The sequence below is a fragment of the Desmodus rotundus genome, chromosome 7, assembly GCF_022682495.2.
Source record: "Desmodus rotundus isolate HL8 chromosome 7, HLdesRot8A.1, whole genome shotgun sequence".
Classification (NCBI taxonomy): domain Eukaryota; kingdom Metazoa; phylum Chordata; class Mammalia; order Chiroptera; family Phyllostomidae; genus Desmodus; species Desmodus rotundus.
This window is the reverse complement of record NC_071393.1, coordinates 128,433,427-128,449,891: the sequence shown is the minus strand read 5'-3', so window position 1 is coordinate 128,449,891 and position 16,465 is coordinate 128,433,427. Positions and strand designations below refer to the sequence as shown.

At 40.8% G+C, this 16,465-nt stretch overlaps 1 protein-coding gene across 1 annotated transcript in view; it reads left to right on the top strand.

Annotated features, from left to right (window-relative positions):
• The first annotated feature begins 6,914 nt into the window (after positions 1-6,914).
• Positions 6,915-16,465, top strand: part of CATSPERB (cation channel sperm associated auxiliary subunit beta) — a 67,730-nt gene continuing 58,179 nt past the window's right edge. Inside the window, exons 1-3 of the mRNA XM_053928231.1 lie at positions 6,915-6,996; positions 11,545-11,633; positions 13,550-13,690. Coding sequence (XP_053784206.1) covers positions 6,915-6,996; positions 11,545-11,633; positions 13,550-13,690 — 312 coding nt within the window. The remainder of the gene's footprint in view (positions 6,997-11,544; positions 11,634-13,549; positions 13,691-16,465) is intronic.

Genomic DNA, 16,465 nt, shown 5'->3' with positions numbered 1-16,465 from the left:
CTTGAGTGACATGTAGTCTTCTGATTAACTCATGTTAGAAGATAAGAGGATGACAGAGAGCCACAAGAATATTTGAGATACACACACACACACACACACATGAATATTCATATCAAAATATGGAGGAAATACCCCTGAGTATTAAATAGTCCTCATTTCTACTGCTGGTCACATGTCATTATTTATAGCCACTTTCTTCTACTCATTCTTTATTTTCTCTGCCCTCAGCAAGCACTTCAGCTGACTGCATCTTTTTTTATTGGGGGTGGTGTACCTTACCTTCATCCCTGAAGGTCTGACCTATTAGGTTGTTTTCCATACTTCAGTCACAGGGCATGCGCGCACTAAAAGATGCCCTAGGGCATCTCCCATAAGCCATACATACCCTTGCTTGCCCATCTTGTGTAATACCAACCATGCCTTCTCTTGGGAGTCAGGCTCAGTCTCCCCAGCCATCACAGTAACCCCCTCGTTCGCCTGTTGATTCAGAGTCACAAGAGGCCAGAGTGGGCGGGTAGCAGGCTCAGCTTGCAGTTTGGTGAAATCTCTGTGTGATCTGCACTCGTATCCATGGCTGCGTAACAAATACCACCAGCCTCGGGGCCTGCAACATCACACAGTGACTCCCGTGCTGTTTCTGTGGGACAGGGGCCCAGATCCTGGCTCCTGTTCAGAATCCCACAGGGCTGCAACTGAGGTGCTGGCTGGGCTGATTTTTCATCTGGAGGCTCAGCGGGGGAGAATTTACTTCAGAGCTCAGATGGTTGGCAGGCTTTACTTCCTCGTCCCTAGGTAACGGAAGGCCCTTGCCGCTTACTAGCTGGAGGCCACCTTCGGGTCCTAACAGCTGCCTGGGTTTCCCTGCCGAGCGGCCCTCTCCACAGGCAGTCCCCAGCACAGCTGTTTGCTCCTTCAAAGCCAACAGAAGGATCTGTCTTCTTATTTAATGGCTCAGTCTTCTTACGCGGTGAAACATAATCACAGGCGTGGCATCCCATCAGCTTTGTCATAAAACGTAACCTAAACAAAGGAGTGACATCTCATCATCTTTGCCGTATCCTGTTGGTTAGAAGCAGTCACAGGCCCCACCTACCCACCAGGGGAGTGGACTTTATAGAACACGGATCACTGCAGGTCCCCTTAGGTTATGTCGCCATTGTGTAAATGCTGTTTGTTTCCAAGCCAAATAGTGTGCCAGGGTTACATTGTGTTTTCTCTTTTATGGTTTTAGTGTCATAACCACCAGGCCATCAAAAAGGGAATGTCCCTAGAGGGATGTTAGCTACCCGTACCGTGGTGATCATTTCACAATATAAACAAACATTGAGTCATCACATTGTATACCTGAAAGTAATATGATGTTACCTGTCAGTTACATCTCAGTTTTAAGGAGAATGTTCCTGGCATTGATGTCACATGGATTTTTTTTTCACTACCCTCCGTCAGTTTCATGAGTTTCAATTCATGGTGCGCTTAGGATTTCTATGTATTGGTTTTGCACGCACACGTTTACTCTCACTCCTCCCGAACTAAACACAAAAGGGCTTTCTAAAGTGATGTAAACCCCTAAGGACAGAGGAACCTGAGGAAGTGGAATGAAATTTAGGAAGCTGGAGAGCAGACGGATAAGTGGCATCCGAACTGGCAGACCTAGCAAAGCTGAATCCTCACCTGGCCCTGGGGGAAGATAGGAAGCGATGGGGTTCCTGCTGAAGAACCCCCAAGGGCTCGGGGCCAGGCAGCGCTTGTGATGTGGACAAAGAAACGGGGCTAAAGTGGGACTGATTAACACCCATAGATGTTTTCAGACCCTCTCCCCAGCCCTCCCCCCACCCAGGCCGAGGCTGCGGGTTTACTCTTGGGAAAGGGTAGAGCTGAGGATCTCTGGGCTGGTGGAAAAGTTTGAGAAACGGGAACCGTACTGAAAGCAGTGGCAGATGAGTACATGTACACTAAGCACAGGCACCCCAGAACGCTGGCGGGCAGGCCTGCACCCTTTGGAAGGAGATGGGAAGACCCCAGGAAACTTGAGAAGCTGAAGAGGGAAAGACCTAAAAACATGGAGATTATTCCTCAATGAAACTACTTCTCCAGAGCATGCCACTGTTTCTTATCCCTTTCCACAGCTGATAGGCCATTCTCTCGGGTCCAGAGCTTCAAATAAGCTTCTAAATCAGAAAACAAGCAAGAATCATGGAAAATGTTGGGAAAGTCTCAGAATCGAAAGACTGAGACCAGAAAAAATAAAGAGGAAAAATGACTTGGATAAACCAAAATATGCAGGGGGGTTTAAAAAAACACCACCCCCCTATCGTTAGTCTCAGAAAAAAGAATATTACATAAATGAAACAATAATATGTCAAAAGTTCTGAGAATAAAACAATTATTACAAAAGAAAAGTATTATAGAAATTGTAAAAATTAATATGGGGGTTGGGGAGACAAAATTCAGAAAACCCTTAGAAAATTAAACAAAACGACAAAGGGCTGGAAAATGGGCGTGGAAAGACAATTAGACCAAAATCAGCCCAGAAGACAGTTGAATGGTGGAGGAACAGATGGAGTGTGTGTGTTTTGGGAGCGTGGAGGGAAAGGGCACCAATGCCTCCTCCTGCCTCGTGGAATGGCAACAGATAAGGCCTGACACGGAAAACAGAACAGAAGAGCAAAGATCGAAAGGGATTGTCTCTGAGAAGGGAGAATGGGGTGAAGCGTGCAAGGCTGCTGTTTTGGGCAACGAGGCTCTTTTAACTACGTCCACACATAACTTTGATAAAAAAGTAAACCAGAGAAGTAAAGCACACTTTCCTTTAAAAGTGCTGTCTTCTTACAATTTGGAACATTACTTCCTTATAAAGCATTTTGTTTTTCCTGCCCCCTTCCATTTTTTTCTTGTTGACGAGAGAATAACGTTCCTCTTCGAGTTCTTTTGTCTTCTCACTCTTACTTCACACTGCATGCGTTTCTTTCTTATTGTTTGTTTCCCAGCGGGAGCCCTCTGTCACCTGTCCAGTCTGGACTGCTTGCTCTCCACTTGTCATCCCAGGACTCGCCCTCCCCTGGTCCCCCAGACTGACTCCAGTTCTTTCTGGATCTCACGTCTTTCCTTTTGCATGAGTACATCTTCAAGTAACTTCCTAAGAACGGTGCATGGGATCTGAATGTTCAGTCACTAGTTGTATCAGCTCCTGTGTGGGCCATTCCTGTGTACCTCAGCATTGTGCAGGCATTTCTGTTCTGATGCCGTTTCGGGAAACAGCTTGTCATAGTGTTGCTACTGAGACTGGAAACTGCAACTGGCTTCCATTATTAATAAGCTTGCTCACCTTCTCTAGGGGGAAACCGGCAACAAAAGAGAGCCCCAGGGCTCTGGGAAATGAACCCTAATTAGGAGAGAGATTTTGTTGAGTTCGGCACATTATTTCAGATTGAGGAATAACTTTCTTCTTTAGACCAAGGTCACCAAAAAAGGTCAGAGAAAGATATTTCTTACCCAGGCCCTTCCTGGGTAAGAAAGAGATTAAACCCAGACACCAGCCATCTTTCATGACATGAGTGTGAGGCAGGGTCTGCGCAGCCACGTGAAGGGACTTCTGAAGAACGTGAGTGTGAAACAGGTTTTATTGTCATCATTTAAAGAATTATTTGTTAGCCTCTGTGACCACTCATGACTAGTCAGTACTGAGTTAGAAAGGGTTAGTCTCGTCCCACTAGGCAAAGGCAGCCTGGGTGGGTATAACCAGCCCCACGAAGGACGTTCCCACGTGAATCTGGAGAACAGGTTGGCCTTTCGTTCGGTCTTCCTGATGCCCACGTGTACACAGCTCAGTCGCATCTTTGTGCCGACTGTGTTTACTTAGGAAGTTTCCTCTGCAGTCAGGTAGGTCTTCTCTGCTTAAGTCCCACTCTTCCTATGAGACACAGCTACGATGCTCTCTCTGACAGACTGTCCTCTCTCAAACCTCATTGTGTGCAGTTGTCATGATCTTGTCACATGTATGTTTTCCTCAGGTGCTCAGTAATCCCGTGATGATTGAAGTGTCTTGAGGATCATCTCCGGTCAGTTTCTGAACCTTCCTCCCTGGATGTTGTATTAAAGATGGTCGGTTTTGAGAAACCCCACCTCTTGTAGATTTTTAAAGAAAATGACCTTTGGTCCTCTGCAAGAGGCAGTTAGTTGGACATTCCAACTGCCTGTCCTTTAGATTTTCTAAGCAGGCTTCTCTACCGGGTGGCAGCTTCTTGGCTGTTACCAAAGTTAAGAGGACTCCTCAACCAGTAAACTGAACCCTCAGCTCCCGACTTTGGGTCTTCTTTCTCAGCCTACGTGGAAGACAGGTTGGGAAAACACGAAACTAAAAGCACAGCCAGTCCAGCGTCCCATTAAGAGTGAATTACAGTAAGAAATAAGGACCCTGCTGTGGTATGAATTTACACCACTAAGTACCGCATGGTGGTGGAGTAACTTGAAATGAACCAGCTGTGGAGGAGGTAGGTTCCTTCTCTGGGGGTATTCCCTGCATTTACTTGGTGCCAGAGGAGAAAAAATGCCCATATAGGTGACTCATATCTGACAATTGTGTAAAACTCATGATGATTACATGGGAATGATAACGGGGGTTAATTTAACAGCTACGAGGTCGAGTAGAGGGTGTGAGGGGGATGAAGAAGTTGCTTCAGTGTATAAACATATGGATTCCAAGCTATTGTTTATTAAGTGCTTATTCCATGAAAAGTAGCTATTAGATGTTTTAAATATGTTACTCATTCAATTCTCACAATAACCATGTGAAGTGTTACCCCTGTTTTACCAAATAGAAAATGAGCTTGTGGAAGTTCAGTAGCTTTCCAAAGATCAAACATCTCCATGGGCAGAACTGATGTTAGGCCAAAGTCTGTCCCTCTCCTTTCCCATGGGGCGATGAGTGAAAGAAGGAGAAACACTGTCGTGTTGGAGAATGAGACTAATGTAGGTACGGAGCAGAATCATGGTGGGCAGACTCAGTGGTCTTGGTGAGAATTCACATCTAATTATATCTTCACTCTTTAAATTTTTCATTTTGTAGCATCTTTGTATGCTGACTACATCTATTGAATCTGGGGGACTTGGTTCTAAGCCAACTTTGTCACTAGCTAGTAACAGCCTTTGAACATGTTGCTTAATGCCTCACGTATCAACTCTAAAGTACATTCCATGTCTAAATTAGAATGTACATAAGGCTGAATTGCTACAATAAGAGGATATGAAGCTAGTAGCAAAGCCATAAAGGACCCAAACATTGCTCCTTAGTTGTCTGTCCCTTGAATCATATCCTCTCAGGTTTCCTTTCCCTAATGAAAACATAAAAACAAAAACAAACCAACTTTCAAAATACCGCATTTTTCCGACTATAAGATGCACTTCCCCCCAAATTTGGGAGGAAAATGGGGGTGCATCTTATAGTCTGAACGTAGCTTACCTGGTTTGCAGGGAAGGCGGCGGATGGAGTGGGGTCACAGGAGGCAGGAGCAGGACCACATTTTTTGCTTCAAAATTTTTTTCCTAATTTCCTCCTCTAAAACCTAGGTGCGTCTTATGGTCCAGTGCGTCATATAGTCTGAAAAATACGGTAAGCTCTTCGTTCTTTGGTCAAAGATAGGCATAACCAAATCCATGCAAATAAAATTAGAGATCCTTTTGTATTTGTTTGAGAGAACTGAGTAGAAACAACTTTAAGGATAACTTAACATAGGTTGCCACACTGGGGCCCTGGGGCATAATACATCTCAGTCATTTTGGGGGGGGTCAGGAACACCAATGGGTTCTGATGGTGCTGTATCTCTGAATTTGACTGTTTACCACAATGATACAAGATTTTTCTGGAAAGGGCACTATTTTCAAAGCAACATGACACTCACTCCAGCTGTCCACGCCCCCAAGATATGTATTGTGGACGCTGCATCAATTTGCTAGGGTCACGAAGCAAGATACCACATAGTAGGTGGGCTTCAAACACAGAGAAGTACCGTCTCGCGGTTCTGGAGGCACCAAGTCTGAGATGAAAGTGTGGGCAGGGTTGATTCCTTCCGAGGGACAGGAGGCAGGGATCTGTCCAGGCCTCTCTCCGTGGCTTGTAGATGGCCACCTTCTCCCTGTGTCTTTACATCATCATCACACACAGTGTCTGAGTGTGTCCATATTTACCCTTCTTGTAAGGTCACCAGTCATACTGGATTAGGGCCCACCCCAATGACCTCATTTTAACTTAACCAGGTCTATAAAGACCCTTTCTCCAAACACAACCACCTTTTCAGGTCCTGGGGTTTAGGACTTCAATACGAATTTTTTAAGGGACACGATTCAGCCCATCTTAGATGCTCACTTGCACTCACGGGGGGTGCCCTACAGGAGAGGAGCCCTGAGCTTGGGAGATTGACCGTGGAAACAAGCCTGCCCTTGCCCAAGGGAGACCACTTCATCCCTCAGGGTTTCTCACTGCAAACAACTCAAAAGACGACATGCGGCAGGAATATGCAGGGATGCCCCGGATCCATGGGGACTGTCTTTCCCCACAATGCCATGGTCAAAACCTCAGGTGAAGGTGCAGCTGTGCCGTCCTCAGTGTTCACGACGGCAGGTTCTGTCTTCACACAGCTATGGACCTGAGCAGCCCTCTCCAGAAGTTATCTACACTGAAGAGAAGCCTGCGCCACACCTCTTTAGCTTGCAATAATTGCGTTTATAACGATCTTTCATACCAGTTAGGGAGTAAATGTAGAGCTTAGTCAACTATTAGGTTATCTGTTCTTATCACATAATGAGAAATATTTTTAACTTAAGGGAAGTGATGTTAACTCTGTAGTTGCTTATAGCAAAGGAACTCAAAAATGTGTTTAAAGTTATCAAATAGAGATAATTCTTATTTCTCTCAACAGATGGAATTGCTATTTTTATATGTTATAATTTTACTTTTGAACATGTTTGATCTTTCATCAGGAATAATGTATAATAATAAAGGTAAGTTTCAGACTCTAGCTCTCCATTTTCTTCTCATGAGTTCTCTTTTATATCCCTTCCTCGCTAACAGTTAAAATATTTTTCTTTTAGTACCTCTTCATTACCATATCTTCCAGTTTTCTGAAGTATTATTTATCATACTCTGGTTCAAAAGTTTCTAGTAATGTGAATCTATTCTTAAGTTGTATACATAGAGACTTCTCTTTTTGTTATGGTATTTCATTACTTAGAAGTCATAGAACCTTTAAAATTTAAGGAGCATTTTATATTTGCAAAACTTTATTTGAATCTCTTTTTTCTCCATGAATAGTTACTTGCAGTATGAATTATAAACTGAATTAGAATGCTAGTAGAGTGACACTGAGAAGATATTCTGAAATGCAGAATTAAACTACAGTTGCCCCTCGGTATCTGCAGGGGCTTGGTTCCAGAACCCCCCATGGATACCCAAATTCACAGGTGCCCACATCAGTGATGTGACATGGTGTGGAAGAACGCAAACGGCTGGCCCCCCATCCCGCATCTCCAGACTTCTGATGGTGGATCAAAAATGTTTAACCAGATCATAAAATAATGTTAAAATTTGAGGCAGAGAATGGAAATAGAACCCCACAAGCAGTCCAGGAGTGCTGCAGTGTAGGTGGTGTGCAGGGGAGTTTGGAGGAGGGGCTTGGTCATTTAACATTGTCTCGCAGGGCAAAGGGAGAATGGCCCTCAGACACAGGGACATCTGGGTGCCACTCTGACTTCCTGCTGTGAGTTGGGTGACCTTTCAGCAATGCCTCCATCTTCCTGAGCCGTGGTTCCGTCTTCGTTAAAGGGGAGACATTCATACCTAGAGCACAAGGTGACATGTAAACCCAGAGTCTGGCTCAAAGCATGTAACTCAGAGGGATTAATCTCCTTCTGTTTAGCTTCTCTTCCTTTACGGAGTTTATTAATTAGGCGACAGAGTGTCAGTAAAGACTTTTTAAGCAGAGAAGTGATTTGGACTTTAGAATCAAATTATAGCTTTAAAAAATAGGTCTGACAGCCTTGTCAGGTGTGGGCGAAGTAAATGTATGGGGTGACTTTAAAAACTGTTTAACGTTATAACCTCATAATATACTTTAAGCCATATTTGAGATATTTGCATTAATATATTTTTGTATAGGATTTTGAGAATAGCAACTGTTAGGATGCACAATGAATAGCTTGCAATCAATCATAAAGGAAACTTATTTTTGCCTCCCACTCCTTGAGGCTAGTTCTCCTCTGTCCTTGGACGAACATTTGGGCAAGCCCCGTTTTTTGGTTATAATGAGGTGATTCACCTTGTGATTTTCACCTTGTGATTTTCATCTTTGATATGTACCTTCACATTCTTTCTGCTAAGACCCACTTGCCACTCACAGAGACGTTTGAGGACAGGACCCTAGATGACCCAGTGCTACGTACTTCTCACAAGTGGCCAATGGGAAGCATTCGTGCATCTTTTGCCCCAGAAAATCTGGGTAGTGCAGGACTCTCAACAAAGCCACCTCCTTCCCATAAAACTTTGTCCTATCCTCTCCGCCAAGTCATCTCTTGTCTTTTTCCAAGCAGGAGTCTGAGTTTATACCCAAATTAAAGCGATATATGTTACATTGTTGAGTGGTGCCATCAAAGCCTCTTTTCTCAGACTCAAGATAAGGAGAAGGAATGGGGGATTCTGGAAAGACAGCAGAGTTGGAAGCACCAGGAATGTGTCTCTACCGAGACAATAATTGCACTGGAGGAATCCGATGTAACTCCTTTGTAACCCTAAAAATCTATGAAGACTTGTTACTTCCAGGGGAAGGCTTGGACAGTACGTCGTAGTTCATTTTAGTCATTATCAACTCATCACAGTAGAAGCTACCCCATCCTCACCTCCATGGCAGACAGCTGTGCTCATGTTTCTGCAGTAGTTGTACACAAGCTGTAGAAGCCAGGGTGGGCAAAAAGGACCCTAACTTTTGAATATTTGGGGCTATGTGCTCTGATTGCTGATTGCTGCTTCTGATCACAGAGGTGCAGACAAAGAGGCAAGCAGCCATTACTGTTACCAACTCCTGCCCCCCCCCCACCTCTGTTGTTGCCAGAACCTCTCCCTCTGGCTGAAATGATTTTCAGGGGATTTAAAGGGCCAGTGTCTTTTCCCCTTCCTTCATTTTTCACTTATTTCCCCTTCTGGGAATCAGACATTAAGGACTAGGACTAGGACATTCAAAAAACAGCATATATGGGGCAAATGAGAAAGTGACTGCACATGCCCAGGGAAACACAGAGCCTCAGAAGAGACCCGAGAGAACCTAAAGTGTACCCTCGGGCTGAGCCTGCTCACAGAGACAGACTACAACAACAACAACAACATAAAAGCTGACAATAAACACAGTAACCAAAAATCGAGTCCCGGGGAATGGGGAGAATCTGATTTCTAGAGTTACCACGTTATTAGATTCCAATGTTTAGTCTTCAACGGCAACAACAAAAAAATCACAAGATATACAAACGAACAGGAAAGCGTGCCCCATTCAAAGGGAAAAAAAGAAATCAACTGAAACTTTTCTTGAAAAAGATCTGACGGCAGATCTACTAGACAATTACTTTAAAACAACCATCTTAAAGATGTTCAAAGAACAAATGAAACATGTGAAGAAGGTCAACAAAACAATGTATGAACGAAATAGAAATATCGATAAAGAGATAGAAAATGTAAGAAGAAACCAAAAAGAAATGCAGGAGCTAAAAAGTATAATAACTAAAATTTTTTAAAAATCACTAAAGATTCAGAGGCAGATTTGAGCATGTAGAGTAAGGAGTCAGTGAATTTGAAGATAGGACCAAGAAAATTATTGAGGCTAAGAGACAAAGAAAAAAAGATGGAAGAAAAGCAAACAGAGTAAGCGGCCTGTGCAACATTGTCAAATGGACCAACATACACATTTGGGAATAACTGAAGAAAAGCGGGGGGAGAGAGAGAGAGAAAGGGGCAGAGAGAATACGTAAAGAAATAATGGCTGAAAACTCCCCAAATTTGATGAAAGGCATCAACATAAACATTCAGGAAGCTCAACAAACTCCAAGTAAACTCACACAGACCCACGAAGAGACACATAATCACACGTTCAGAAACCAAAGATAAAGAATCTTGAAAACAGCAAGAGAGAGCAAATCATTAAGTTCAAAGGAATCTCAGTAAGATAATAGCAGATTTCTCATGAGAAACTTTGAAGGCCAGAGGGCAGTTGGCCAATATATTCAAAATTCTAAAAGAGAAGACCTGTCAACCAAGAGCTTTATATCTGGAAAAACTTCCCTTCGACAAGGAGGGAGAAATTAAGACACGTTCTGATAAACAAGCCGAGGGAGTCTGTTACCACTACGTTTGCCTGGCGAGACATTCTCAAGGGCGTCCTGCAGGCTGAAATGCCGGGACTCTAGACAGTAACTTGAAGCCATGCAGAGCAGTACAGGTGTCAATAAAGGTAAATACTTGGGCAATTACAAACGCTAGTGTTATTGTAACAATGGAGTGTAGCTGTACTTTTTGACATGATTTAAGAAATGAATATTTGTAAAAAGTATACTCGTCTACAAGTTAGTAGTATTATCGTAACTTTGGTTAATTTTGGTTGTGACTCTGGACCCTATTTTCTACATAATTTAAGAGATTAATGCATTTAAAAATATTAGTGTATGTTTGGGGGGCACACAATGTATAAAGAAGTGGTTTTGTGACATCAACAACTGAAAGGGGTAGGGATGGAACTGGAAAGGAGTAGTTTTTGTGCGTCACTGAAACTCAGCTGCTATACATTCAAATTGGAGTGTTTACCTTTAGGATGTGAAGTGTAATCCTCATGGAAACCGCAAAGAAAATAGCTGTAAATTTCACTGCAAAAAAAATCCCCTCACTACAAAAGAAGACAGTAATGCAGGAAATGACGGGAGAAAAGATATAAGACATATAGAAAACTAATAGCAAAATGACAGAAGTCTCATTTTATCAGTATTTCCTTCCAATGTAGGCGGATTAAACTCTTCAATCAAAAGACAGAGATTGGCAGGGTGGATAAAAACACACACCATCCAACTCTAGGCTCTGTACAAGAGATTTGCTTTAGATCCAGATAGAAGGGCTCTCCCTCCCACCCACCCTCCTTTGTGTGGGAGGAGTCACCTTCGTATTCCTAGCTGTCTATTAAAACAAATTTTCTTTCCAGTCTCCAACTCCTGTCCCTTTTACAGGCTCACCAAGGTTGAGGATCTCAGAGTCAAGGACTATTTTTAGACCATCTCTGAAAATTTTGCACCGTAGCCTCGTATGTGGTATATTTTATTTTAGTGTTCGGTCAAACCTTCCTTTTTAGCGTCCTGATTCTGCATCCTTAATATTAAAACTGGTCGAAGATTTGAATTTTATGTAGAGGCATATGAACTTAAAGCATACAATTATAATAATTATTCTTTTAAAATATTTTGTCAGTTTAAAAAATATGATTTGAATGGAAATTCTATCAGTAACTTAAGATTTGTATTATTTAGGTGATAGAGAGGAACACTTTTCTTGTGGTAGCCAAGGGTTTCACCAAAAGAAAGAAATAATCAAGTTGTATCTGTCCTCAGATGACTTGGTAAGGTCCACTAACAGCATGTTGCAATCTTTTACTTTCCTTTTAACTCCTAATATGTAAAATCAACAGCAATGTACTCTCTTCAAATAGCTCTTACTGTGTTCAGACCTGGGGAGGTAAAATTCTATATAAATAATAATCCTTTCTGTTCCATTCCACTTGGATTAGGTGAAATATTTCATTTAGTCATTGAATGCCCTAGGTGGTTTTGCTTTTTTATTTTTACATGCCTCATCCTTCCCCTTTTTAAAAGATTGGTTGTAACGCTTTTCCTCGGTTATGGATGTGATTTGTACTTTGGAAGGTTGACAGATGTAGCCTAGGAGACAAAGGAAGGCATCTCACTGACCTTTAGAAATAATCTTTCCCTTTCATGACAAGTACCACATTGCAATTGTCATTTGGGTAAGGGATGGCCGAATTCCGTTGATTCAAATAATGGCAGATGCAAAACATACACACAACAAAATAAAATAAAACACACTGTTAATATCGCCATGCGGCAAAGGCTAACAAACACATAAATTAATAAGAAACGAACAGATTGTTTAAAAGTCTATCATAAATATAATAAAAAACAAAAACCACACAAGGACAAATACATTTAGCCCACACTCTGCTTTGACTTACTTCCAGTTCCCTCATGATATGCCAAACATATACATACTTTTTTTTAATTTACAACTATCGTGAAGTGCATGCCCTTTGAGTCAAAAAATGGCTTTCCTATTTGTGTTTTTATATTATGGGAAAGGAAAGGCTTTAGAGAAAGAGATGCTTGCAGAGCTGGGGTCAAATCTGGGTCCTTCCACGTATGGTCTGTGAGCCCGGTGCAGGTTACTTAACCTCTCTGATCCTCAGTTTTGTCCTTTTTAAAGGGAATTACAACCTACTTTTTGGATAGTTGTGTTGTAGTAGCCTAGAAGTGGTATTAGTAAAAATAATAACTAAATGTATACACAGCTTATGTGTGTCAGACATTTTTCAAAGTGTTTTGGAAAGTGTGTTCATTGTGACATTTAATCGTTAAAATAAGAACTGTAGAGAAGTACTAACCCCACCCTCTTAGGTTCACTGACTTGGGGCCTATAAAGAAAACTGAGAAAAGACAGATTGACAGGAGAAAAAAAAAAGTATTTATACATGATAAGGAGCTCAAAGGGATGGTTAGAATTTAAGGCTTACATACCATCCTAACAAAGAGCAATAAATTGTGGAGAGTCACAAGACAAAAGAAAAGGGTTTTAGGTTTATCTTCCTTTCAATCCCCATTAAAATGGAAGTTCCATGAGGGCAGGGATTTTTGTTTGTTTCTTTCACTTCTGTTTCCCCAGCATTACATCACCGCCTAATTTGTAGAAAGGGTTCAGTGAATATTTTTGGAATGAGTATGTTTCACCACTTTAAAGCGAGGGACTCTGAAACTTAGGTAACTTATCCAAACTACCTGGAGAAATAAATGAGTTAAAACTCTTAGTATCTATCACCATTTGTGATTACTACATTTTCATATACTTTCTTAAAACTGGGAACTATCCAGCAAAATGCAGTAAAATGAGTTTTGCTTTATATGTTGCTTCTTTTTATTTAGACATGAAATAAGGATTTCTACATGGGGTAGCATATGGCTTTGACTCTATGTTTATTAAGCATCATAATTTCATGACTGCTGCTGTGACATGAAGGTTATTATAAGGATAACAAAACCTATTGTGACACTAGTGTGATAGGTTACTGGGTTCGGAAAGTGTGTTTTTCAAAATAGACTCTTTCCCCAGAAACTGGAGTTACTAAAGATGTCCGTCTTTAGCAGCATCTACTTTTCATAGAGTCCTTCTCACGTTTAAATTGATGTAATATGCTTCTCTCCATCGAATCGTCATCACCTGGTTGTTTTTCCGCTCTGTTTCCTAAAGAAAGTCCAGTGTTTTTTCCATTCTAAAACTAAGCGTTCTTCAGAGGAATTTCTAAGCGTGTTCACATCAGGAGGACTTGCTCCCAGTTTGGAAATCATAAATAGTACCTATACTGGCATCTTCCACTTCAGTTTAACTCTGGTAATTACATTTTATTTTATTCTGCAATATGTTATTAATAAGAAGCATACTCTTTTTTGTAGAATGTGTTTTTAAAAAATAGCTAGTCCAGTAATATTACATCCATGTGTATAATGCAGGTTATACATTTTGCTTTAAACAGTCATATGTTTTTTAGCCCTGGCTGGTGTAGCTCAGTGGACTGAGCACAGGCTGCAAACCAAAGAATCGCTGGTTCGATTCCCAGTCAGAGCACATGCCTGGGTTGTGGGCCAGGTCCCCAGTAGGGGGGCATGTGAGAGGCAACTACGCATTGATATGTCTCTCCCTCTCTCTCCTTCCCTTCCCCTCTCTCTAAAAATAAATAAATAAAATCAGTCATATGTTTTTTAAAGAAATTAAGAGAAGGACAGAAAAAAGTACATGTAATAGCTTACTACTTACTTACATATTTACTATTTCCACTGCTCTTCATTCTTTTCTGTAGATATAAGTTCCCTTATCCTTCTAGCTTGAAGAACTTCCTGTATCATTTCTTACAGTGCACGTCTACTGGCAACAATTCTCTGGGATTTTTTCCCCCTGGAAAATATCTTATTTCACCTTCATTTTTTAGGTAACAACTTCATTAAGGCATAATTTACATACATACAATTCACCTACTTCAAGTGTACAATTAAGTGATTTTGGTGTATTCGTAGACAGTGAGGCCTCCATGTTTTCTTCTAAAATGTTCCTAGTTTTACCTTTTACATTCAGGTTATTGGTCCATTTTAGTTCGTTTCTGTGTGTGGCGTGAGCCTGCTGGGGTCCACACCATCCCTTTGCGTGCGGATATCCAACGGCCCAGCACCATGTGTTGAAAATACAGCACTATTATTTTTTCTACTGAATTGTTTGGGCAACTTTGTTGAAAATCAATTGACCACAAATATGGGGACTTACTTCTGGAGTCTTACTTCATTGCTCTGTACATCTCTTTTAAGCCAGCACCATGTTGCCTCGATACTGTTGCCTTGTGGTGAGTTTTGAAATCAGAAGGATGAGTCCTACAACTTTGTTCTTTTTCAAGATTGTTTTCGCTAGTCTCTGTGTGAATTTTGCTAGTTTTTATATGAATTTTAAGGTAAGTTTGTCAGTTTTTGCAAAGAAGCCAGCTGAAATTCTGATAGAGATTGTATTGAACCAATAGATCAAATTGGGGAGTATTGCTATTTTAATATTAAGCCTTCCAAACATGAATATGGGGTATTTTTCTATTTACTTAGATTTTCTTAATTTGTTACAACAATGTTTTGTATTCTTCAGAGTCTAAGTGGTATACTTCTTTTGTTAAGTGTATTCATAATATAATATTTTGTTTTGATGCTATTGTAAAGGAAATTGCTTACTTAATGTCATTTTCAGATTGCTCTTTGCAAATGTGTAGAAATACAATTCTTATATATTGATCTTGTATACTGAAAACTTGCTGGACTCACGAATTGTAATAGTTTTTAATGGTCACCATTTTTGAATAATAATATTGTCAGATATAGAATTTCTGGTTTACTTCCTTTCCTTTCAGCATTTTGAATGCGTCACTCTGAATTTTAAGTATGTCATCTGACACTATTGTTTCTGAATGAGAAGTCAGCTGTTAATTTTATCATTTCCCCCTATATATGTCATTTTTCTCTGAATACTTCTAAGATTGTTTCATTGTGGCCCTGACCAGTGTGGCTCATTGATTGGGCATTGGCCACACAGCAAAAGGTCACCAGTTCAATTCCCAGATAGGGCACATGCCTGGGTTGCAGGTTCTGTCCTGGCTCAGGGTGTGTAAGAGAAGCAACTGATCAATGTTTCTCTCTCACATCGATGTTTTTTCCCTCTCTTTCTCCCTCCTTTCCTCTCTCTCTAAAAATAAATAAATTTTAAAAATTGTCTCTGTGTTTATCTTAATTGAGTCTCTGGGCTGCTTGGATTGTAAATTTACCAAATTTGTAAAGTCTTCAGCCACTATTTCTCTCCCAAAACGGTCTGCCACTTTCTGTGCCTCTTTTCCTGCCTTGGATTCTAATTATGCTCATTTTGGAACTTGCGGTGTTGCCCCACAGATATCTAAGCCTCTGTTCATTTTTCTTTAATCATTTTCCCCTTTTTCAGATTGGATAATTTCAATTGCTATATTTCTAAGTTCACCTATTCTTTCTCTTGCTATCTCTAATCTGCTTTTGAACTCATCCAGTAAATATTTTTTTCCAGTTATTTTACTTTCCAGCCTCATATTTTCCATTTGGTTTTACTTCTGTATTTTTTAAAATTTATGTGCTGGGGTTTCCTATCCATTCCTTCATTAGGACATTTTCCTTAAATCTATGTACATACTTATAATAGCTGCTTTGAGGCCTTCATCTGCTGTCTGGACTCACTCCAAGTCTACCTTTCCCCCCGAATACCAGTTATGCCTCTTACTTCTTTTTGTGTCTTGTCATTGGTGATAATAACTGTAGCAACTCTGGATTCTGTTATGTTCCTGTGAAAATTTGCTGTTGTTTTTGTTGATGGTGGTTTAAAAGGCTATTATTTCCCTTGGCACAAACTGCAAATTGTCTTATCTATGGTATCAGCAGCTGATATATCTGCTCAATTCTTTTAGCTTTCAATTCTTTCTGCTGTTTTTTTTGGGGGGGTTGTTTGTTTGTTTGTTTTTATTTTTAAATAGACTTTATTTTTACAGCAGTTTTAAATGCAGAACAAAATTAAAAAGAAACTATAGAGATTTCAATATACAGCCTCATTCCACATACATAC